The following is a 25,455-nucleotide window of genomic DNA, read 5'->3' as shown; positions in this document are numbered from 1 at the left end:
TAGAGGCGAAGCTGACCAACCAGGACCCGGCAGGGGGGCTGCCTTATCTCCTCTCTTGTCAATATGTCCCGTCCCTCCCCGCTGGTGGCTGTGCTGCAGGGGGGGGAGAGTCGGGGTTCGCCTCTGGGGAGCTGGCTGGCGGCGGGGTCCCTTTGAATTATGAGCCTGGGCAGCGCGCGACCATGCAATGGCGGTCGCTGGTGCTGGGCCTGCTGCTGCTGAGGCTGGGGCTCCACGGGCTGCTGTGGCTGGTGTCCGCGCTGGGGCCCGGCCTGAGCTTCCACCAGCGCTTCCCCTTCGCCCTCCCGCCGCGCGGGGCCCCGCACCCGCCCTGGCCGCGGGCCGCCGGGCGCTGCGGCCGCGCGCACTGGGGCTGCCTGCTGCGGGGCGGCGGCTGCGGCCCGGCCGGCGGCGATGAGTACGAGAAGCGCTACAGCGGCGCCTTCCCGCCGCAGCTGCGGGTCCAGCTCCGCGACGCGGCCCGCGGCATGTTCGCCTTCGGCTACGACAACTACATGCGGCACGCGTTCCCGCAGGACGAGCTGAACCCCGTGCACTGCCGCGGCCGCGGCCCCGACCGCGCCGACCCGTGAGTGGCGCGGCGGCGGGGGCCGAGGAGAGGGGGTGGCAGGGTGGGGGTTTGGTGAGGAGGTGGGGGTTAAAATGGGGGTAGGGGAGGGAGGAGGGGACTAGGGTGGGAGGGGGCTGGCAGGGTGGGTGTTTGATGAGGTGGGGGGCTTTAAAATAGGGTAGAGGAGGGAAGAGGGGACTAGGGTGGGGGTTTAGTGAGGAGGTGGGGGGGCTTTAAAATGGGGGTAGGGGAGGGAAGAAGGAACTAGGGTGGGAGCTAGGGTGGGAGGAGGCTGGCAAGAGGAGGGGACTAGGGTGGGAGGGGGCTGGCAGGGTGGGGGTTAAAATGGGGGTAGGGGAGGGAGGAGGGGACTAGAGTGGGAAGGGGCTGGCAGGGTGGGGGTTAAAATGGGGGTAGGGGAGGGAGGAGGGGACTAGAGTGGGAGGGGGCTGGCAGGGTGGGGGTTTGGTGAGGAGGTGGGGGGTTAAAATGGGAGTAAGAGAGGGAGGAGGGGATTAGAATGGGAGGGGGTTGGCAGGGTGGGTGTTTGATGAGGTGGGGGGCTTTAAAATAGGGTAGGGGAGGGAAGAGGGGACTAGGGTGGGGGTTTAGTGAGGAGGTGGGGGGGCTTTAAAATGGGGGTAGGGGAGGGAAGAAGGAACTAGGGTGGGAGGAGGCTGGCAAGAGGAGGGGACTAGGGTGGGAGGGGGCTGGCAGGGTGGGGGATTTGGTGAGGAGGTGGGGGGTTAAAATGGGAGGAAGGGAGGGAGGAGGGGACTAGAGTGGGAGGGGGCTGGCAGGGTGGGGGTTTGGTGAGGAGGTGGGGGGTTAAAATGGGAGTAGGAGAGGGAGGAGGGGATTAGAATGGGAGGGGGTTGGCAGGGTGGGTGTTTGATGAGGTGGGGGGTTTTAAAATAGGGTAGGGGAGGGAAGAGGGGACTAGGGTGGGGGTTTAGTGAGGAGGTGGGGGGGCTTTAAAATGGGGGTAGGGGAGGGAAGAGGGAACTAGGGTGGGAGGAGGCTGGTAAGATGGGGGTTTGGTGAGGAGGTGGGGGGCTTTAAAATGGGGGTAGGGGAGGAAAGGGGGCTGGCAGGATGAGGGTTTGGTAAGGAAATGGGGGGCTTTAAAATGGGGTAGGAGAGGGAAGAGGGGGCTGGTAGGGTGGGGGTTTGGTGAGGATGTGCTGGGACTGTTGAGATGGGGGCTTGGGGGGGAGAGAAGATTTGGTTGGTGGGCAGGCAGGGAGGTGGTTTGGGTGAGAAGGGGTTTGGTGTTGTGGCAGGGTGGGGGCTTGGTGAGCAGCAGGGGGTTGTCAAGATGGTGGCTGGGGGAGGGAAAGGGAGTCTGGGGGCTGACAGGTGGGGCTTTGGGGAGCAGAGAAGCCTGTCTAGTGGTGGGGGATGGAGGAGAGCTGCTTGGAGAGATCTGGCCATGGATTCCTGGTTCATTTCCCTGTCCCTTGGTGGGTGTGGCTGCTTAGGGGGCCCAGCTGTGTCATGCACACCCTCTGCTCCAACCATGCAGAGCCCAAGGATACTGTCACTTTTACATGGTGCCTTTTGCGTTAAAGAATTGCGGTCACTTTACAAACTGTTCCCAAGAATCACTTCATTCCTCCTGGACATGCAGCCACCTCTGGGAAGCAGCATGGCAGCAGCTCCAGAGTGCAGAGTAGTGCAACAAGCTAATTTCTCTACTATGGCTCCTCGCTCTAGTTGCGTCTATCAGTAACTGAAGAGCATCCTCAATTTCTCTGTGCATTTCTTCATATTCTTATTGTTGCTCTAATATGTATGTTCCTGTTGTGGTATCTCTGTCTCTCCTAGTGTATATCTGTAGATGAAGACGTGTACAGTAGCAGCCTGCCAGCCTATGTAGTTTAACTAGAAGCCCCAATAACTCCAGGAAGTGTTTAGTGTTAAACCAGTCGAAGTCCAAGGCTACCCTCCCCTTTACACCTATCTGCAGGTTATTCAGGAGGTGAGCATTAATTCTATCCCATCTGTTTTAAAACATAGTTGTAACCAGATAATTGATTGTAGAAATTGAAGTTGGCAGTGCAGAGATGTGAAGTAGCTAGCTCTTAAACTTTTATAGGGAATTGTGTGTGACTTGCATTGACTTTCATGGGCATAGGACAGCTAAATCCTCCTCATAATGCTTTTAAATTCTAGGATTATGCCTCAAGTCACATATGTTTAGCTTCCTCTTGGAAAACACAACAAGCATTGCTATACCTGCCAAAGAGCAAACTGTAACTTTTAAAAATCTTGTGTCCAGTCAAGTTATGATAAATGGCATCTTTTCTGCTTTGTATTTCCTATCTCCACCCAGTACCAGGTTAGAATGTTAAAGAGCAATAATTCAGTATGACAGAAAAGTACTTCTTGGGTCTGAAATTACCTAGTCCTTTACTTCTGGTTTACATTACTTTTGTGTGTATGGAAGGGAGCATATCACTTGATGATTATATGTTCTGTTCATTTCCACTGGGGCATTTATCATTGGTCATTATTGGAAGACCAGATACTGGGCAAGATGGACCTTTTGACCCAATATGGTCGTTCTTATGTAATAGTGAGATTTGGTTAGCCTGTTTTTAAGGCTAGTGACTTGGACAATAATTTCCTTCTTTTAATGTAGCTGAATTAACTTGTATATGTGGTCTGGATAAAGAATCCTCAATGAATCCAAATAGAATTATATCATGGCCCAGGTATCTTGTGATATATATAGAGAACTGGCTTGGCTTTGAGCATAGTTTCTGATCTCAAATGTGTGCTTGTAAGGAAATTATTAGTTTTTGGAAGCAGAATGGAAACACTTTAGTAGCACTAAATGGTAATACTGCAAATGCTTAGTGTTGAGTCAACGTAAATCTAGGCCACTGCTTAGAATTGCCACTGAGTTCTAGCTTTGAGAAATGAGAACAAGTTAACATGTTCTCATTCTAGAGAGAGCTGTTTTCAATCAGACATAATTTTCTTTAGAAATAGCTATTCACTGATGGCAGAAGAGAGCTAAAGCAGCTGTCCTATAAAATGTACACAGAATATTTAGGACTGCCCAGGGCGAGAATCACATTCAGATTTCAGAAAATTTCTGCTGATAGTAAAACATCCATGACTGTCTTGTTACGGTTGCTATTACTACATCAGAAATCCTCTCTGAAGGAAAACCTCTGTTCACCCGGTTAACCAGCTTTGTGCAGTTTCCTTTCTGGTAATTTTGTAGTTCTCATCTCATAGATGTTTGCATGCCTGTATGTTCTCTTGTATCCACAACAAATAGCAAATGTGTGCAGTGTGCAATGTACTCTGTAAAGTCTCAGTTCCTACTGTTGATTTAAAACCTTTGAATAATGACACACTCTGTAAATTAGCAACCTGATTGAAAGCCCATTGAAGGTCTGGACTCTTAAGAATTGTAGTTTTTTTTAAAAAGAAAGCTGGTAAATTTTTAAAGAAACCACTTTAGAGACTTGCCATTCTTTATAATGAATAAAGACGCATTTGTAATTGCTACAGATATACATTTACCCAAACAACTTCATTTCAACTGTGTTACCTATTTACATGGTAGAGGTTTTACTACTGTAACAGGCCTGTATGTAACTCTTCTTAATCACATAAGCTGAACACTTGGTCTCCAATGCAATACTTCCCCACTCCCACTTTTTATTTAAAATAATTCCAGATTTGTTAAAGATGTTACAATATGCCCATCTGACCTGTATATAGTTTATGGTTCTGCTCACAATATCTTACATACGGTGAAATGGATGACTGCAACAAACTAATCCAGTCAACCATATTTATTTTGATAAAACAAACCAATGTGAAAAGGCTGTACAATGAATACACTTTTTTTTTAAGAAGACATCTATACTTGAAGTCAATAGAGAAGACACAAGTGACATGCTAGACTTGAAAAACAGTTTGAGCTCCACCATGCCTTTCTCTAGTCCCTTGGCAGAAAAAACAAGGGACTGGGGGGAGGAAGGGGTTGAGTAAATTCATTATATTGTAGTCTGGAGAGAGCCTAGGCTACAATAATGCATCAGAAGCGCCTTCAAATATATCAGCTTGAGTCCTGAAGAGGAGTGAGAGGCCTTTGTAACCTGTTGAAAAGTACTTTTTTGTCAGTCAAGACAGGGTCATAGGGCTCAATTTTATCCCCATGAGAATCCAAAGCAAACTTCTTAGCAGCATGAGACTCTTACACTTCCCCTAAGTAATGTCTTGTATGCCTGGAAATAATTAAATACCCAAATACATATGATTGGCAGCTTATTCTCAGACTTTATAACAGAGAGTGTTGCCTGGTTAATTTTTTTAAGATTTATCTTTTAGTGGGGTGATAGAACTATCTATTTACAATAATGTAACATTTAATTGTATTTGTTTCAGTTCAAATCTGAATATCAATGATGTCTTGGGAAACTACTCTCTAACTCTGATCGATGCACTGGATACCCTAGCGGTGAGTTGTCAAAATACAAAAGTACATATCTTAAATTTCTTAGCAGGTAGTAAGAATCCACAAGTTGCAGTGGCTTAAGTATTTTCCAAGAGGACATGGATGGTGACTAGAGTTGCTTTTTTGAGGCTGTAGCTCATGGAAGCTCATGCTGAAATAAATTTGTTAGTCTCTTAAGGTGCCACAAGTATTCCTGTTCTTTTTTTGAGGGAGGGAAGGAAGACAAGTAGCAGTGGGGAGAGGCTAGCCACTCATTATGGAAAAGACTAAAGGAGATAAAACAGAGGATCTTTAACATCTTGTCCAGACCTCAATTGTTGATTGTGTCAGAGGTAATCTTTAATAGCAATATTCTATAAAGCATTCTCAAGCTGTACAGACACTGTACATGTGTTAAATGGACGAAGCTCTAGAATTTTTGAAATTGCAGTTCTTTGAATCAATCTAAGTAGATAGAAATCACCAAGAGAGAAAAGAGTAGCATAGGAAATTGAAAAGAACAAACTGAATTTTGCTAATTGAGTTAAATCTGTTTTAATGCATCTGAGTAGTATTGTCAGTGATGAGTCTTTGCTAATTAAAACCTGATGGGGTCAGAGGGACTGCCTGAAAAAGAGTAAAATCAGTTGGGGAGGAGGCTTGAGGGGAGTAGGAGATTCAAGATGGTCTTGGAATACATGGTTCTCTTCCTGGCTTGGTTCTTTCACTATCCCAAGCTCCTGGCTCTTGTGGCTGCAATAAGTCTGGATCACTTTTGTAAGTCTCCTCTTTCATTGACTCGTATTATCAGGCCTACTCTACCCTTAAAATTTAGGTCAACATAGCTATACAGTGCAGGAGTGTGAAAAATCCAGAATTCTTCCATCGACCTAGTTGACCTCTTGGAAACAGGAAAACCCCTTCCATTGCTGTAGAAAGCATCTAAGCTGTGGTGCTACAGTGCTGTTGCTCTGCCACAATATGACCCACAATGTAGACATGGCCTCATTCTATATCTGCTTCGGTGTAACAAACATGGTTACGTGTTGACCACTTACGCGTACCCTGCCCCCTCCTTTGCTTAAATATAGTACGTGATTGTGTTCTGTGCACCTTCTTGGTTTTACATGGTAAGCTTTTCTCTTTTGTGAAGTGTTTTCAAACTTTATGAAGTCTTGAGTACAGAAGGAAGACTACTTTGCCTATATGATAAAATTTTAAACAGCCTTTCCATAGTCTCATTTTTTGCATTGCATGATCAGGTTTTTATTTAAACTAGATGCTTCAGTCAGATAATTACTATTTGTCCACAGCTATTGGATGGACAATATCTTCTGTAAATGAATTCTGCAGTTGTATATTTTTCTTCTATATACTGTCTTGCACTGTGATCTTTTAGAAATTTTTGAAAACTAAAGCACTTCCTCATCACTAAAATGGATACGTCTCTCTGTGGTGAAAAGCTGCAGCTGTCTGCTGGAACACAGCAATGATTTACAGAACTTAAAGCAGGAAATGAGAGGAAAAATGTTTTTTAACTGAAATGGTAGAGGGGACCTTAAAACGCACATACCCAAAGCTTGAATCCGGCTTTCAAAAAAATGAATGTCGATATTTCTGATGTTTGGTTTTAAAAATAAAGTGATACGGTATATTTAATGGCCACAGGTCCACTTGGGTTTTTAGTTTCCTCTCATGTCCAGCAGAATGCTGCTGTTCAGGACCACACTAGATCATTGGCTCAATACTGGTAAAAGAGTGCCCCCAGTAAATATCCACTGCTTCTTGCATAGCATCTGTAGGCTGTTTTCCTGTTGAGGTTTTCAACCAAGAACTTAACTTGAAATACCATTCACCCTTAGTCACAAGGCTGCTTTCTTCTGAGATTCAAACCTTTTCCTTTAGGAGGTTCTTGCAGACAGAGACTTCCTCAATTCACAGCTACAAGCCAGCCTCCTCTTGCAGTAGCAGCTCTCGTTCTGAATACTGGCTAGCCCCACTGTAACTCACTCATTGTGCCCTCATGCTATTCTTAAAGGAGCAGCTCCATTTCTCTTATTACATAATTTAGTTCACCATTAACAAAAATATATGCCATAACAAATACTGTATAAATCAGACTGATTACTAAACACAAACATTATTAATCTGTTTCTAAAACATCTATTCCAGGGGCCTCACAATCACAACACAAGGTGCACAGCTGCTAAAATAGACCTCATGTCGCTGTCACAACACTAATGCAGCTGTATATTGATGTCCCTTTCCTCATGCTGCTAGTGTTTTGCAGTAGCCTCTGGTGGTAGCATTACTATATGAAAAATGCAGTAAGACAGATTTTCTGTGTCCTTAAACAAGCCTTTGGTGGCCAGCACCTTTTAACTTGGTCAAAAACACCCCAAATAATGAATTGGGTACTGCCCAAACAGAATCTATAACATTAATTTCTTTTTTAAAGGGGCAGGTTCTATAGCTACATGTGGGAAGCTGAAAATTAAGTGGGAGAGGGAGGAAAACCAGTTCTGTTTATCTTCATAGAAAACAAACTCTGAGCTGGACTTGAGGCCTCATGGAACGGCTGAATTCACCTCTCACCCTGGAATACAGCTGGAGTAACTTCCACAATGTTAATGGAGTTCCACCAGTGTAAAAGCAGTGTGAGAATTTGATTTTAAAACTCTTGGTGTCAGTATCCATGGTTGTGGTGGAAATAACTTTATTTTGTATATTTTGTCAACTCTTGAGCTTCTACAGGAAATGTGGCTGTTCTTAAGTTTCCCTCTACATAGAAAAAAATTCCTCTAACTTCCTGTCACTAATGTTTTTGAAATAAGCAATATAACTACATCTACTTGCAGGTGGTGTTAGCACAGACCTTGCTAGCATTGGGTAAAGTTAACTAAGCATTGCTTTGTTTCCCCCTTGTAGTATGCTGATTGTAAGAAATGCAAACAGATCTTAAAACACAAACTGAAATCATATGAGTATCAACACATACTAGCGTAAATGAACAAAACAGCGTAGTAAATATACAAGGCAAGAAAGGGCCGACTTGTCGATTTTTAGATGTTTTTATTATCTTGTGCTGTGTGAGGTGACTCGGAATGCTGTTTTGATGAGGGGGGGGGAAATAAGTGTATTATTTAAAAAGGGCAAAATGTATTGTAACAATTCTAGATACCCTTTTGTACTTCCACTACAACTACTTAGTGAAGTATTCTTGGCTTGTGTAATGGAATAAGTTTCAAAAAAAGTGCTGTACAGGGGAAAGGGGACAAGTTAGTGTTTATAAATGGAAACACTGACTTGGAATATCAAAACCACCATTCTCTACCCAGATGACACATTTGTGGCTTAAAATAAAAACTACATTAATTCTTTTCTTCTGTGCAATAACCTGATCGACCTCTTTGTTCTTCAATATTTTTCTTTCATGTTGAAGATAATGGGAAATTCTTCAGAGTTCCAGAAAGCGGTGAAGTTAGTGATTGACACAGTCTCATTTGACAAAGATTCTACAGTCCAAGTCTTTGAGGCAACAATTAGGTATGTGGTCATAAAAATCTGACTAATTAGCTGAGATTTTACATGGGTGTAGGAATGACTCAGAGAGGTTTCTTTGCTCAAAAAGAAACTTACTGGTCCAAAAAACCTCATTGCTTCCTAATTGTTCACTAGGTATTGTTAGTCTCAGAGTGACTAGAAGTTGTACTCAGTGAACTGTCTTTCAAGTGCCACTATTGTTTTTTTGTTAAGTGTCAGGGTTAAAACAAAAGGCAAGTGTGCTATGGAGATCATTTTTAAGGTAGTCTTCTAGTGCTGCTTGCTCAGTCTTTTCAAACTGCAAGATAGTATTTGGACAGCTGACCACTTTTTTTGGAGAGTTTATTCAGGGTATTCATATAAAATATGTTGTTGTGCTCCCTAAAAAGGGGCTTCTGTCAATATATTGTAGACAGGCTTGGCATAACTGAAATCCCCACATCCAAGTAACACTCCAGTATAACTCAAGTTCAGCAGCGCCATTCACTGTAATCTATAATCTGCAAACCATGCAAAATAAAAGAGAAATAATTTCCCAACCCTAGAATTCCTCTCCCCTCTCTCCTTTCTTTTCTTCTCCTAGACATTTGAAAATATGTGCTGTGCAGGATGTCCTATATGTCACCTGATTCAGCCTAGTTGGGACCAAGGGATTGATACTGATTACCATCTTCCCAAAATTCATTTTTATTCTAATTTTGTGTATAACTGGTATTTCAGGAAAGGTCTCATATGGGTTACATTTGGATATTTTTGTCCTCATTTATAGTTCCGTTACAATCTCATTTTTATTGTGTCTTATCTTGAGTTAATTAACATTGTGGGAAGACACATTCTGCTCTCTAACCTGCTTTTAAAAAGTTTTTAAAAAAACTTTTGATTTGGTTCATAGCCCTGTTTCATTTGAACTTACAGATGTTGACACTGTATCAAGGTGGAGCTGTACTAACAAGAGCAAAAGTCCCTGCCTAATCAAATCCTGAGGGAGAGAGTTATAGGGCTCTTTCCAAGGGTGCAAGCTCTCCATTCATTGTGCTTGGTCTGTGAATCCCAAATGAGTCTCCGCAGCCCAGGACTGAAGTTATTCCTTCTGCACTGTATAATTTAATGGTGCAGGAATGTGGGGGGCTAGGGGCGGGGTGTGTGTGTGTGTGAGAGAGAGAGAGAGAAAAGGATGGCACCTTCTTTCCCCAACTCATTACAGCTTTGCAGTGGTTACGTCCTCTCTAAATCACTCCTCTTTTTCAGCTATATAATAGTCTTTCACTTCTCTGACTGATGGCTCATTTTTTAAGCTTGGCACTGTGTGCCAGGATTCTTATAAATGTTCTCACAGTCGAACTAAATCTGTTTGTATAGTAAAACTAAAAAGAAAATTAATGTATTGTGAATGGAGATATTGAGATAGACAGACAGCTAAGACTGGATGCAGTTTATTGAATTTCAGTTTGATAGGACCTAACCTTCAGATCGATGGAGTTTTACCAAGTTTGCTCAGTGTTCTTTTGTAGCATTAGGTATTGGCACACTGTAAGAGGCAGGATATTAGATTCATATTGCGAATTCTGTGGTTTTTTTAATATGTTCTGCAATCTCTCTTCCAATAGGGTTTTGGGAAGTCTGCTTTCTGCCCACATAATAATTACAGATACCAAGCAACCCTTTGGTGACATGACCATTAAAGATTATGATGATGAACTCTTACATATGGCTCGCGACCTGGCAGTGAGGCTGCTACCTGCATTTGAGAACACCAAAACTGGAATTCCCTATCCTCGAGTAGGTGTGATACAATCTATACTGATATACGGGGTAACTTCCTTATGCTTATCTTTGTAAGGAGATGCAACGTCTGCTTTTACAGTAGTGAAATCTTTCTTTTGTCTAAAAGGTACAGCTGTTGGCATCAAATGTGACTTACTATATTTTCCAGTATTATGCAGATTTGTTTTGAGCCCATTTATCCCCTCTGTAGATGCCAGGCTAAAGATTAAAAACTTAACTTCTCTGATATGCCTAAACTTTTTTGTTCAGAGAATGTAGAATAGGTAGTTACATTCTCTCTCCTTTACTCTAGCCAAACTTTACAGACTTACTTCTAACCCTTCCTCATTACTCAAGGTGCTATGTGTTGACTTTAAAGTACAGTATACATTAAATATTTTAATTTAGAAGGTCCCAACTAAAATAGTTAACTGTTATCATGTAGGGAGGCATGTCTGTAGAGTTACTTCGGTAGCATCAGTGAAATAATACCAAAATAATGCACATCCAGAATAGAAGCATGGACACTAAATTAGTTTAAATTATTATGTATTATATCAGTCTAAAATGAGAAGTAATGCATGGCAGCTGGCTTACCACTGACATTTACAGTTTTTTATATAATATATATAAAAAAAACCTTAAATGAACTTAGCTGAGTTAGAAAAATTTACTGTCCTATAGCAAGTTGAAAGCTATCAACAGCTGCAGAATCCAGGCTTTTGCTTAAAATGTTTCTAGTCTTTAGTGTTGCAAAGGAAACATTCCAATGTTGAACAGTAAATCAATGCAGTCTCTTTTTCCTGAGTCCGCAAATTGACTTCTTTGCCAGGTTCATCTGTTTGAAACTGGGGGGGAGGCTAAGGAAGGAACAGGAAAAACGTTGATTTTTTTTTGGTGAAAACTTCCTCTCATGTTTTGGCCAACTATATAGTAATTCAAAACTTTCTGAATATTGACATTCTTAAAATCTTGGAGCAAGGGAAGAATTCTTATTGCACTTTTTCCAACCAGATCTGTTGTCAGTTTTCAATTCCATTGTATTAGAACCTGTCTAACAAGTGTCTTAGTTTTTGCTGTTCCGAACATTGTGGGCAGTAATGAAATTGGCAAGGAAATTGACAACTGTGATGGGTTGCTCTTGGAGAAAGTCCAGTACATCCATATAGTGCTGTTCAAGGGCTGCCCCAGAGGAAACAATGAAGTGAAGGCTGGGAGAGCAGAAAAGTAGAGAAAATACCCCTTGATTCTCCACCACTATCATGGCAGCCAGGAAATGAGGGAGTGGGGGTAGGAACTGAAGACAGCACGGGTAAATGTATCTAGTGATATACCTGAAGAAAATCATAGAATATCAGGGTTGGAAGAGACCTTAGGAGGTCATCTAGGAGGTGCACTGAAGCCAAGAAAGGTTAATGAGTAGGACACGAACAAGAAGTTTGTGGGTTTTTTTTTAAATTAACTTATTGCCAGTTAGCTTCTGTTCATGCATCATTAAATTAATCTTACTGAATAAAAACAGTTTCTTTACAATTAGTGTGTGTGTGCATGCAGTATGGCAGGTCAGATGTCTTTCATTCTGGCTTTAAGCTTTAATCCTTGGGCTCGCAGGTAGCAAGTAAAATTTTCAAGGCCTGGAATTTAGTGCTTGTGAACAGTGCTGCACTGACTGCTTTGCAGAATGAATGCAGTATGGTACGTAGCAGGAGTCCAGGCTTACCTCATAGTGCCCTCTAACTAATGGGAAATGATTCTTACAGGGCAGAGATGGCAATCCTATCTTGATGGCCATTTGTTTCTTAGCTCTCTTGTGCAGATAAAACTATATGCCATTGGTGAGGGCCTCTTGCAGCTGCTGCAGATCGAAGTTCTCTGCCACTGAGAATCTTTATTCGACTGTGAAAGCAGAATATTTCTTCAAATGTGCAGAATTATGAGATTCCCACTAAACACTGTTGAGAATGAGAACGTTATCTCTGCCGTAAAGTAATAATGGACTTAAGTGTGGATACTGCAGAAAGATGATTTTCCTTGAAAGATGCATAGCATCTCATAGCAGAAGATTAGCACATCATTTAGGTAATTGTTTCTAGCTACAATGTTGCAGTTTCAGAATGGAGCACTTATTCTGCAGATGAAATGTGGTGTCCTACCTCAGTCTTCTTTATTGGAATATACTTCTCTTCTTCACAACAACCAAATGTATTTTAAAGGATTATTGTTGTTACTCTTTGTACTGTTATGTTTGCATCTACTGCATGTAGTGTGGACGTATACATAACAATGTATGTAGTATAAAGAGATTGTCTGTGTCCTTTCATTCCCAGGAATGAGGGAACAAGTTGAGGTGCACAGAAGAGTAAAGCTGTAATTCACAGTTTACAAATCTAAATGCACAAAATTAAGCACCTGAATTTCATAGGTGCTGAGCACTTGCAGTTTAGTAATTGTGTGCTTAGCACTTCTATTTACTTAGGCATGTGAATCCTACTTAGACATCTAATTTCAGGGACTGAAGTTTGAACTCTAATTGCAATTCATTCAGCTCTGGCTCCAATTGGCGGGAAGTTAATCTCTTCTCACTATATGTAATTAATGCACACTCTGTTAAAAAGCCTGGCATCTGTAATAACAGCTAAGAGTGGAACTTAGATCATTGTAGCACTCGTTGCTCAACAGGTCATGCAACTGAAGCTCCTGTTTCTGTTTCACAGGTGAATCTAAAGACGGGAGTCCCTCCTAACAGCAATAATGAGACCTGTACTGCAGGAGCTGGCTCTTTGTTGGTGGAGTTTGGCATTCTTAGCCGGCTGCTTGGAGATTCCACATTTGAATGGGTGGCACGGCGAGCTGTTAAAGCTCTGTGGAGTCTTAGGAGCAATGACACTGGACTATTAGGTAGTCAAGGCTCCCATGTGCTTTCCAGATGTCTTAGTTGCTTCAGTCAGAACAGGATGTATTAACTGTCTTGTCTCCCATCCTTCTATTTTTGGTTTCCTGACTTCCTGCACAGTAGTGTTTCACATATTCTCTAGTATATAAAGGGCACCACTTATCTTCTCTCTGACTTGGATATTGTGAGCTCTCTACATATGTATGCTTATTATCAGTCTGTGATGTTCTGTGGATGTACAGGGAAAGCATCATAGAGATCCAGGACACAAACCCCTGATGGCTGGATTTTTCAAAAAAAACACACTCAGAAATTGATTTCACAATTATGGCACAAACTTGAAGTTCCTACATATGTAGCCCTCATTAACATAAATTAAAATAGCATGTGTGTAAAGGCTGCAGGATAGGATCTTTAGTCTTGGAATAACTGCATGAGAGTACTAAGCTTAATTAGTTTCTTGAGCAAACAAGCATTAACTTTTTTACAATACTTTTTCCTTATAGTTATTTTGTAACTTGAATACATGCAGGTCAAGAATTGGAACTTTAAAAACGAGTTGTCACCTGTGCTTCAACTAAAAAATGCACCAGGAAATGTTTTAGATATAAATCTTTGTCTTTCTGTCTATCCCTGAAGGAAATGTCGTGAATATTCAAACTGGCCATTGGGTTGGAAAGCAAAGTGGCTTAGGAGCAGGTTTGGATTCGTTCTATGAGTATCTATTGAAGTCTTACATCCTTTTTGGAAAAAAGGAAGACCTAGAGATGTTCAATGGTGCATACCGAAGTATTCAGAACTACTTAAGAAGGGGGTATGTTTCCCACAGCTATCATTTTTCTTAAACGTACAAACCCTCCAGTGCTGGGTTATAAGTTGTGTAGTATCAGCTGCTGTCTTTGGCGAAGCTGTGCTCTCAAACAGTTTTTCCTTGATGGAATTATCTGGTCACCGTTGTTTGAAATTTGCACCAATAGTACTCTTATATAGATCAGTTGATGGGGGAGAGGAGAAGAGAAATGGTAAATCACTGTACATTTAAACCAGTATTTATTACTTGGTACAGTAGTAAAAAAAAAAAAAAAAGACCATCCCAGAGAGAGGGAAGGGAGTGTGGGTGCATGTGAGAGAGAGAAACAATACTGTACATGCTTGTTTAGGGCCCAATCTTACCCTTGTTGTGTCAGAGATAAGGCTCCCATTGATGTTTGCGAGAGTAGGATTAGGCTCTGAATTGATATAAATAATATTATATGGGATTAACCCTGTTTTTCTAATTTATTATATAGGCTCAAAAAAAAATAGTATCCCCACATCTGTAGAATTCACGGTTTCTGTGATAGTTGTAAGTTATGGCAGTGTTATAACAATTTAGCATTAACATGCCTTTTGCTCTCCTGAAAATGAAACATTCTTGTGCTGTTATGGCTGTTTTCCAGACGGGAAGCCTGTAATGAAGGTGAAGGAGACCCTCCTCTCTATGTTAACGTAAATATGTTCAGTGGGCAGCTGATGAACACCTGGATTGATTCTCTGCAAGCCTTTTTTCCTGGACTACAGGTAATCTCAATTTTCAGTCTTTTGGCAATTAGGTAGTGCAGTGGGTTGGTTTATTAGAAATGTTTGTTTTAATGCTAGTTCTGTCAGTCTGAACCACAGGTACCGGTTTCTTCCTTTCCCTGGGGGTGCTCAACCCCTGCTCAGCTGCTGCCTTCTCCCCCCCCCCCCCCCCCCCCCCCGGCGCATGCCACAAAATAACTGATCTGTGGCGGGTGGAAGGGGAAGGGAAGGGATCATTTGGGCCACTGGTGGGCAGGAAGCACTGGTAGGGTAGCGGAGAGCTGTCTGCCAGTGGGTGCTAAACACCCACTAATTTTTTTCAATGGGTGCTCCAGGGCTGGAGCACCCATGGAGTTCAGGCCTTTGGTCTGACCATATCTTGGGAGTCCCCTGCAAACCCAGCAACCAGTGTGTCATGGCTGACTGTCTGCAAAAGAGAGGACCAAGACTAGATAGTAGGGTAACTCTGCCTAAGACTGAACTGTATCAGCAAAGCGGTGCTGAGAAGCTTGGCCTGCACTTCACTAGACTTAAACTAGTCCCCAAATTTCAAGAATTAATTCTGATGCTAATTTTATCATTTTAGGGATCTGTGATGTGTTTGATATAAGCTCCCTCATGCCAATGTTTCTGGTGTGAATGAACTAACAGCATAACTCTGCTTTTACTCGGGCCTCTTCCCTCCTTGAGGCATATGTTACATCTGGGCATACAATGCAATATGTGGGATGAAAGTGAATTACTGTCTCTTCGTTGTGTTAGCATACTGTTTCTTACATGCACATGTTAATTATTTCTAGGTTTTAATAGGAGATGTGGAAGATGCTATTTGTCTCCATGCCTTCTATTATGCCATATGGAAACGATATGGCGCTCTTCCAGAGAGGTACAACTGGCAGTTACAGGCACCAGATGTCCTCTTCTATCCGCTGAGGCCAGAGTTGGTGGAATCTACTTATCTTCTTTACCAGGTACTTCTCATTCTTTGAGAATATGGCCTACATATGTGTTGTGGTTTCAGAATGCACCTCTGCTTTTTCTATTATGTACTTGGTCATGGTCAGGCAGCAAATCTTATGCCAGCCCATCAAAAATATTTTTTATATAGAAAGTCTCCCTAGCGAGCTGTGAATTAGACATGTAAAACAGTATGTGCTGCTTGCTTTGAAAAGACGCTATACTTAAGTCAAAATGCCTTCTTTTAGATGTCATACGTAGCAGATTCTTGAACAAATACTTGTATGGCAGAATTAATATTTAAACTTGGTGTGGCAGCTGTTACAGTGGAATACAGGATCTGTGCAAAGGCATGTTAACCACCTCTCCTCTCAGGTTCACCCTGGCACAGTTTCTGATTTAATCCAAAGGCAACAATAATACTACTTTAAACCATCAGCATCTCTCTGCCAGAAAACCAACAAAGATTCCTGCATCTGTTCTCTTCCCCGAACAGGACCTTTCCACTGGGGCAAGCCTGAGGAAACAGTGGGGGCACTGAATAGTCTGTCTAAAAATGGCTATCTTGAGAATGTGCTCCACTAAACCCCTTTATAGTGCCAATAAACCCCAACCTTAATAAATATCAGCTTGACAATATTTTGAATTCCTGACTTCTTTTTTTCCTTTCTTTTCTTTGTCTACCCAGGCCACAAAGAATCCTTTTTACCTTCATGTAGGCATGGATATTCTTCAGAGTCTGGAAAAATATACAAAAGTCAAGTCAGTTTTCAAAGTCCTTACCCTTCTGTCTACTGTCAATGTGTATTTATTTAAGACGCTAAATGATCTGAAAATGTAAAGAGGTGATAAATATTTTTTCAGAAAGATGACAAAGTACTTAAAAGTTACATTTAATAATACATTCTGGGGGGTTCTTATTTGAGTCAGCATGTACATGTGATGTAACTGGCTTGTCTTCAGGTAGAAATCTGCATCTTCCACTGAGAAGAAATATTCAGTGTGTTTTGAATAATTTCTAAATTTATTTATTTTTTTAAACAAAAGATCCTTCCAATAATGTCTTTTTGTTTTGATACTATTTTTCCAGAGAATTGGGTCAGTTTTTGGCGAAAGGGAGAAAACCGACTTGCTTAAGTTCTCTTAAGAGGAATATTCCTAGCCTCAAAGACCAATCGCTAGTTTAAGTTTGGACTTAATCAAAATTTAGGGGTTCTCTGAACTAACATTTTGGTTTGAGACTACCTCTTTATCAAAACAAAAGTTACTCTTAAATGGTGCCATTGATGTTAGAGTATGGGCTTGGTACCTATTTTACTAATGTTATTGCAGGACTCATACAGGAAACTTCAGGTAATATGGTTTTAGACCTATCTGCTAAAATACAGTGATTCCAAATAAAACACTGTGAAATGTAGCTTCTCTCTGTTGCAAAATGACCCTAGATTATCTTTCACTTGCACATTTTTAGGCACAGAATTTGTTTTTACTACTTTTAAAAAGTCATCCAACCACCAAATATGTTAGACTTGTGAAATATAACTGCAGGTAGCCTACTAGGCTGGATGACAACTGCCTTTATGCATTCCTAATGATATCCCAAATTGTGGCTATAAGGAAGACCAAGAGACTGTTGGCAGCTCTCAGCTTACCAGAGAAGTTGTTAAACTGTAAAGGCATAGATCAGGACTCTGTATGGCCATTCTCTGACCAGTCTGGATTCTTGCTACAAGTATATTATATTGCACTGGTTATCCCAATACATTTGTTTTAGGGTGGTACTGTATAACAAAATTTGTGGCTTAGTTCACAAATAACAGTAGTGGTATAAGCATCTATCTGTTTAAAGTGTGAGATCTCATCTTACTTGAATTTTAACTTCATCCTGTGTTTGGCATTTGCTGTGAATGGAGTTAGGAATGTGTTGTTCTTAAATGTCAAATGGGATGGAAATAAATCCAAACTAAATTTAATTTTAGATGTGGCTATGCTACATTGCATCATGTCATAGAGAAGTCAAAAGAGGACCGGATGGAGAGCTTCTTTCTCAGTGAAACATGTAAATATTTGTATCTGGTATGTATTTACATCTATCACCATCACCAAAACACCTGGAAACTTTATATTGCAAGGAAGAAGCTTCCTTGTAGGGACTGAAGGCAAGCAACAATAACAACAGTAGAAATGCAGGGCTGGAAGGTCCCTTAAGAGGTCATGAAACCCATCCCCCCTCCTCAATCTCTTGCTGAGGCAGGATTAAGTATTCCTGGACTAGTAGTCACCAACCGGTCGATTGTGATTGACTAGTTGATCCTAGAAGATCTGCCGGGCGATTGTGATCTCCGGCAGTTCAGTGTGGCTGCTGCTAAGGCAGACTCCCTACCCCGGCCCCATGCTGCTCCCGGAAGTGACCAGCGAGGCCCCAAGGCAGGAGTGGGAGGCATCCGGGAGAGCTTCAAGGGTGGTGCTTGCAGAGAGGGGCAGCGTGCAGAGCCCCCCACCTGCCTCCCAGAAGCCACAGGGGCGTGTTGCTCCCTTGTGGGAGCGGTGTGGGGCCAGGATAGGCAGGGAGCCTGCCTTAGCCTTGCTGCACCCGCTGTCGACCGGGAGCTGCTGGAAGTAAGTGCTAACCAGTAGGAGGCCACACCCCAGCCCTGATTTCTTCCCTCCCGCCCCCCCGAGCCAGCACCCCAAGTCCCACCCTGATCCCCCTCCTGGAGCCTGCACCCCAACACTCTGCCCCAGCCCAGAGCCCCATCCTGCACCCAAACTTCCTCCTAGAGCTTGCATCCCTCACCCCCTCCTGCACCCCAATCCCTCACTCCAAGCTCAGCCCAGAGTCCCCTCCCACACTGCAAATCCCTTGGCTCCAACCTAGAGCCTGCATCCCCTCCTAAACCTCCTACCCTAGCATGGTGAAAGTGGAAGGGGGGGCGATGGAGTGAGCAGGGCGGGGCTTTGGGGAAGGGAGGGGGACAGAGTAGATCCTGGGTTGCCCTTGAATCAAAAAGTGATCTTGGTCATAAAAAGGTAGACCACTGTTCTAGACCATCCCTGACAGGTGCTTGCCTAACCTGTTCTAAAGACTGTCCAGTGACATAGATTGCACAATGCTGTGGGGGAAGGGAAAGGCTGGCTGCCATAATGATTCATCATACAACCTTCTGAATTCCTCAGAAAAATCTTTAGTCTGCACACTTCATGAGCACTTAAATTAGTGCAAAATGAATGCTTAAAAGTATTCAGCTCTCATACTGAGTAGTCATCTTCTAACTACCACCAATTTCTCTACTTTTAGAATTAAACAACCCCCAGCCTACAATTATAATTTCCTTTTACTCTAATGGAAATGTGTGCCTCCAATCTCAAAAAATCTAAACGTTGTTTGGTGTACTGACTTGTTTGGTGTCATGTTGAATTAGTGCACATGCATTTGATGAATGTCCCGGTAACAACCATGAGTTTCATTAGATGGATAGCATCATGTTTTATCTCTTTCCCTTGCCTCTTGTTTAGTTGTTTGATGAAGAGAATCCAGTGCACAAATCTGGAAATAAATATATGTTTACTACTGAGGGGCACATTGTGTCTGTGGATGAACGTTTTCGTGACTCGCTATGGCAAGATACCTTCCCTGAAGAAGAGGAAAGGAATGCAGAAAAACTAAAGCCTAATGAATTAAAAGCCATGAACTCCAGTTCTAACGTAAGCAGTATATAAAGTGTCTCCGGCTGGGTAGTTGGAGAAAGGGGTGGTGGAATATTACACCTTGACAGATCGGGGAGAGGAAAGCAACTTTTGAAGTGGTAACTAGTGAACTTTGTGCAGCAAACTTACATTCAGATATTTAAAAATTACTGAACATCTCAAGACTTTTGAAAATTAGAGTGAATGCCTGTCTGAATGGGTCTGGATGGCTTGGAATACAGGTAATGGCACAACTTGTCAGATCCTAGGTCTCTTGCTCCAACTGTCCTCATTTTCGTAGTAATAGAAAATAATTGTCACCTGATTGTTAGGGGATGTGCACAGAGTAAATTGGTGTCCTCCATTCATTCCTAGAGGTCAGCTCTGTGCATTGCCCAACCACCAGCTCAGACTTGGACTTTAAAGCCGGAAGGGATCATCCTGATCATTTAGTCTGACCTTCTGCACGTTGCAGGCCACAGAACCTCACCCACCCACTCATGTAATACACCCCTTAATCTCTGATTGAGTTACTGAAGTCCTCAAATCATGATTTAAAGATTTTTAAATGATGGATTCTCTGTAACTGGCTCTAGTTCAATCTTCCAAGTGTCCTGTGCTCCTCTGTGCTGCAGCATGTGAAAAACTCCAAATACAAACCAAGAGAACACTACTTGTTGAGAAGTTTGCCTAAGACAGAATGTGCAGGGTACTAACCAGGGTTCGGAAGGGCAGGAGAGTGAGCACCCTAACACTACCAGGCACAGCAGTACTTACTGCCACAATCAGCGAGACCACGGCATGTGATGCTAAGCTTGACACATGGTGGTGTTCGTGGGATCAGTGCCTGAGATTGTAACACTGCAGTGTAGAGAATGTACATGATTGATTATAAGAGTTTTGAATTTTATGATTTGTTGCTTTGTTCACAGTGCAATAGGGTTCCTGATGAGAGAAGATACTTATTGCCGCTGAAGAGTATTTACATGAGACAGATTGATCAGATGGTGGGTTTGATCTGAATTTGTTCTTCAGAGTAATGTTTCATAATATGCAAGGAGGAAAGTGGACTCTGATTCTGATACAACTATCTACGAACGAACACCTGTGATACGTCCTTACATACACTGAATCACTTAAATAGCCACTATGTTTCTTAAGGATTTAACTATAAACTGAGAAGGAGATCTTGATAGAGTTCAATCGTCTTCTAAAGTGAAATGTAGTAAAGCAATGGGAACTCTGAATACAATTTTGAACAGAGTTCTGTCCTGATAAAATTTCATACAGCAAACTTTGTATTGCAAATGAAGGCTGGATAATCTTGGAGACTTCTTTTTTTTTAATTTAAAAAAGCAATTGGCATGTGCCATGAAAATCATTTTGCTCCCTTTTTGTAGCTGTATTGTAAATGATACTAAACTTTTTTCCAAAGGAGCATCTAAATTGAAAATGCTTTGATGGAAAGGAAAGGGAATGTGCAATTTTATCACCAAATTGAGTCATTTGGATTGTTCTGACTAGCAATAACAATGCTATTTTGTTCCTCAGGTAGAAATATTTGTAGTGGGTTTTGGTTGAACCAGGTTTTTGTTTAGAATAACAGCTTTGAGAGGCAACTTCTAGTCATAAAAGAGAAGTTTCTCAGTACAGTCACAAGATGTTTAAAGCAGTGTCTTAACATGAATTGCATGTTCACAAAAGCATACTAGCTATAGAGACCAATAATTTAAGAACAAGGTGCCTTTGTAGGGGAAATGCACAAGCCTCTCTGAGCTGTTCATCTTGTATTGCTTAGCTGAATAGATGTTCAAAATATTCTTTAGATTATTTCTGTCATGTACCTAATCTCTAATGCCTTTTGTAAAGAGATCCGGAAGAAGTATACAATTATATGACAATATGAAAACAAAGTAATTATATTGTTGGTAGTGCTTTTGGGTTTAGTGCCTTAAGCTTACCTTCCCTCATGAAAAAAATGGAGCATTTCTTTGAGTGGGAATATATTTGTGTTAAATGAAGTCAGTTACTTTTGCAGTGCCTTGGTCATACAATGTTGAGTCCCAAAGAAACTGAAGTTGGTAGTTTAAATACTGGAAGGATGTTGCCTATTATGCATATCCCAAAGAATGTTGGATTCTTTATATCTTTTTTTTCTGTGAATTCAATCAAATATGTACTATACATGCTGATGAGTGTTGCCATGGTTGAGGAATTCATACAGAGCCTACAGCATGCTGAGATACCTCTATCGAAAACGGTAGCAGTAGAGTGCATTCATCAACTTTCAGGAGGTACACAGCATTTCACAAGTCGGGCCCATAGTGACTAGTAACGCAGTCTTGCCCTGTGAAAGTCCCTTTTGGGCCTCCATGATGATCTGCAGTGAGGTGAAGGGAAGGGTGGAAAACTGGCTGGTTGCCACCTGCCCCTCAGCTGTACCAAGTGCAGTTCAGGAATGCTTGAAGGTTACTGTGTGAATACTTGAGAAGAAAGCAAATGAATTTGGGACAATTTGTCATGAAGGAGGAAAAAAATCCCTTCAGCTGAGACTGAAACACAAATTATTTTAAGGGTTACTACTTTTAGTGCTTCTCATCAGTTAAATCTATATTTTAAAATATATTTTAGACTGCTGTTAAAGTGTATTCAGCTACCACATTGTTTGTTTCTTTTTAAACAGAGCTAAAACTTCAATAGGAGTTTCAAAGTAACAGAGCCAAATGTGTATGTACAGATCATCTTAGTCTTATGACAAAAATTAAGTTCATAAGCTGTATGTTGCTTTCATAAAACATTTCTAACAAACGTGATGAAGTCCATGTATATGAGGCGCATGCTTAACTTAGTATATGGATGCATCTCAGGGACCTCCAACTAGACTTTTCCATTCCTGCTAACAGATTTATCATGTATTCAAGAAACAAAATCGTGTCTTCCTATTTTTACCTGGTAACTTTTGAGAATGGGGGAGGAGAGGGTGACTTAGGACAGGTAGCAGCTGTAAAGTTCCCAAAACATACTTGTATGAGGGTCTGGTGCCTTTTTGAATTTAGATACATCCTGAGCTATATAGTATTTTTTTCTTAATTATGGCTTTCAAAACTATTACTAGAATATTTCATAGTCACTTCAGTGCCTATTTTAAAGCAAAACATGCTTCCGAGGTGCTGGTACCAAAGATGTATTAGGGGAATGCAGGTGACAGAATCTTAACTGGGGATGCCAATCAGTGCTAATTTAAGTGCAAAGGGTATATCTAAGAAGCCTATTCTGTCTACTGGGGAAGGCATAAAGCAAATATCTGGGCATTCCAAACTGCTGCTACCTGGGCCAGACCTCTTACTAGCAGGTGATTTGAAGTGAGAAACTTTAAAGTTAGTAATGTGAAAAGAAACCTGCATAGAGCCTCTAAAACTTGCAGCTTACAATTTATTGTAAGCAATTAGTTCATGCCAACACGTGACCTACTTCTGCTGACAGCAAAATGTCCCCGATCCTCAGCTAAGCCCTCTGAACACTCATTATATGCCCTGCTACTTACAGTAGTGTTTGTGCCTTCTGAAAAATTGAGCTGAAATGCACGTTCCAGTTGGGGGTTAAGTAAAAGTATATGTTAAATTTGGGTAATTTTCAAAAGAACAGTTTGTTTAACCAGGCTGTACAGTTTTTATTTTTCCTCAAGTTTTTAATTTTAGGATTACACTTTTTTCATTTTTATGTGGACTGCCAAAATTAGATGGACATTCTTTAATTGCGGAATTGGTACAGCGTGGGCAGAGGCAGTGCAGGTGTCTCCGCTCTGTCCAGCTGGTGTGCCTCAGCCTTGTATTAGATTAATACATTACGTCTAGTATGGAGAAGAGTTGCCTCTCCATGACTGCTTCAGTGCAGATCACTAGCCATGATGCCAAATGGGGTGTAGTCAGCTGTCTGCTAGAAACAGGGCTGATGTCACCAATTTGCTTTTCATAATTACCTAATAGCCATCATCCCATAATAATTAACTTGGGTAACTATGGTACTGGATTTAATCTGGTGACCTGAAGGTGAAAGACACAATCTCCTCAAATGATCCAGTTTTTCCTTCTCCCTGCACCCCCCTTAAAGTATTTTTGAAATAAAACATTGCAAAACACAGGCCACATCTTATGTTTAGGGCACTAGTGTGAAAATCTATTTTTAATTAAGTATTAGAGCCAAGTTGAAAATACTGCTGGGATGACTTGCTGGTATTTGTAATGTTGTACGTCTCAGTGTAATGTGCAATATAATTTTTCTAATTAAAATTGCATTGTATGTATATTTAATTGTTGTAAAATGTATTTAACTGGGGGAGGGGAAAGACTTGTAAAAGGACCAAATGTTCTTTTATAAATGTCCTAAGAAATTTTGTCAAAATTGCTTAAAGTAAGATTTTACAAATTTGTATTAAAAGGCTATCTTTGACTTTTCTCTTTTTTCTCTTCTTTTGAAGAGGGAAGGGGGATGTAAGATTTTAACAGTGTAACTTTGGGAGTCCCATGGTGCAGTTTGCAGATTACACATCTTCATTTCTTTCATGGACTATGTAGTCTGCACATTTCATCCCTCCTCCCCGCATACACCTTCCAAAAGTCTGGCTTAGTTGTTGGCTGAGAAGGCTGGACTACGTTATGAAGCGGTAGTTTTCTGTAATTTTTTTTTTATTAAACCTATGTCATCTTCAGCTTCCCCTATAGTTCACAAGGCTACCCAGTGGGCAGGGAGGGCATTAGGTAAAGGGCAGTTTACTCTCAGCACAGGCTAAGAGACATAGACGTGAATGTTTACTAGCTGTCTGAGCTTGAATGGGTCATGATACTAGGTAGGTCTCAGCCAGTCTTTTTTCAGTGGAGAATCTGAGGGCTTGTCTACATCAGAAAGTTGCAGCGCTGGTGAGGGAGTTACAGCGCTGCAACTTTGAAGGTGTACACATCTGCAGGGCACCACCAGCGCTGCAACTCCCTGTTTGCAGCGCTGGCCGTACTCCCGTTTTGTCTCGGGTGTAGAGGATCCAGCGCTGGTGATCCAGCGCTGGTAATCCAATGTAGACAGTTACCAGCGCTTTTCTTGACCTCCGTGGAAGGAGGAAGCCTCTGGTAATCAAGCTGGTTTCCTTTCCCGGTTTGCTCTCTCGGTCCCGGAGCCACCCAGCAAACTGCAGGGAAGGAGACCTGCTTGCTCGGGGTTCCGGGACCGAGAGAGCAAACCGGGAAAGGAGACCAGCTTCGCCGCGGTTTGCTCTCGCGTTCCCGGAGCCACCCAGCAAACCGCAGGGAAGGAGACCTGCTTGCTCGGGGTTCCGGGACCGAGAGAGCAAACCGGGAACGCCGCGGTTTGCTCTCTCGGTCCCGGAGCCACCCAGCAAACCGCAGGGAAGGAGACCTGCTTGCTCGGGGTTCCGGGACCGAGAGAGCAAACCGGGAAAGGAAACCAGCTTCGCCGCGGTTTGCTCTCTCGGTCCCGGAACCCCGAGCAAGCAGGTCTCCTTCCCTGCGGTTTGCTGGGTGGCTCCGGGACCGAGAGAGCAAACCGCGGCGTTCCCGCTTTGCTCTCTCGGTCCCGGAACCCCGAGCAAGCAGGTCTCCTTCCCTGCGGTTTGCTGGCTGGCTCCGGGACCGAGAGAGCAAACCGCGGCGTTCCCGGTTTGCTCTCTCGGTCCCGGAACCCCGAGCAAGCAGGTCTCCTTCCCTGCGGTTTGCTGGGTGGCTCCGGGACCGAGAGAGCAAACCGCGGCGTTCCCGCTTTGCTCTCTCGGTCCCGGAACCCCGAGCAAGCAGGTCTCCTTCCCTGCGGTTTGCTGGCTGGCTCCGGGACCGAGAGAGCAAACCGCGGCGTTCCCGGTTTGCTCTCTCGGTCCCGGAACCCCGAGCAAGCAGGTCTCCTTCCCTGCGGTTTGCTGGGTGGCTCCGGGACCGAGAGAGCAAACCGCGGCGTTCCCGGTTTGCTCTCTCGGTCCCGGAACCCCGAGCAAGCAGGTCTCCTTCCCTGCGGTTTGCT

At 42.6% G+C, this 25,455-nt stretch overlaps 1 protein-coding gene across 2 annotated transcripts; it reads left to right on the top strand.

The window, feature by feature from the left end:
- The first annotated feature begins 90 nt into the window (after positions 1 to 90).
- Positions 91 to 23,888, top strand: EDEM1 (ER degradation enhancing alpha-mannosidase like protein 1). Of its 2 annotated transcripts, XM_030570599.1 has the most exons (13): positions 502 to 589; positions 2,399 to 2,552; positions 4,982 to 5,054; positions 8,473 to 8,576; positions 10,181 to 10,352; positions 13,052 to 13,235; positions 13,870 to 14,044; positions 14,670 to 14,790; positions 15,591 to 15,761; positions 16,436 to 16,509; positions 17,727 to 17,823; positions 19,264 to 19,452; positions 20,367 to 23,888. In XM_030570599.1, exons 4-13 carry the CDS (start codon positions 8,476 to 8,478, stop codon positions 20,454 to 20,456), a joined length of 1,374 nt encoding a protein of 457 aa, XP_030426459.1. In that variant the 5' UTR covers positions 502 to 589; positions 2,399 to 2,552; positions 4,982 to 5,054; positions 8,473 to 8,475; the 3' UTR covers positions 20,457 to 23,888. The 2 variants fall into 2 exon arrangements, with proteins under 2 accessions (XP_030426458.1, XP_030426459.1); XM_030570598.1 differs by lacking the exon at positions 2,399 to 2,552 and having other exon boundaries at positions 91 to 589.
- The last annotated feature ends 1,567 nt before the right edge of the window (positions 23,889 to 25,455 follow it).

Source organism: Gopherus evgoodei, chromosome 7 (assembly GCF_007399415.2).
Source record: "Gopherus evgoodei ecotype Sinaloan lineage chromosome 7, rGopEvg1_v1.p, whole genome shotgun sequence".
NCBI classification, from domain to species: Eukaryota; Metazoa; Chordata; order Testudines; family Testudinidae; genus Gopherus; species Gopherus evgoodei.
This window is presented reverse-complemented; position numbering and strand designations above follow the sequence as displayed.

What these genes read in the sequence shown, in the direction of transcription:
- EDEM1 (XM_030570598.1), top strand. Translation starts at nt 183, where the DNA reads ATGCAATGGCGGTCGCTGGTGCTGGGCCTGCTGCTGCTGAGGCTGGGG. An exon ending in CTACTTATCTTCTTTACCAG is followed by an intron (nt 15,762 to 16,435) that starts GTACTTCTCATT and finishes TTGTCTACCCAG; the next exon opens with GCCACAAAGAATCCTTTTTA. An exon ending in GAAAAATATACAAAAGTCAA is followed by an intron (nt 16,510 to 17,726) that starts GTCAGTTTTCAA and finishes ATTTAATTTTAG; the next exon opens with ATGTGGCTATGCTACATTGC.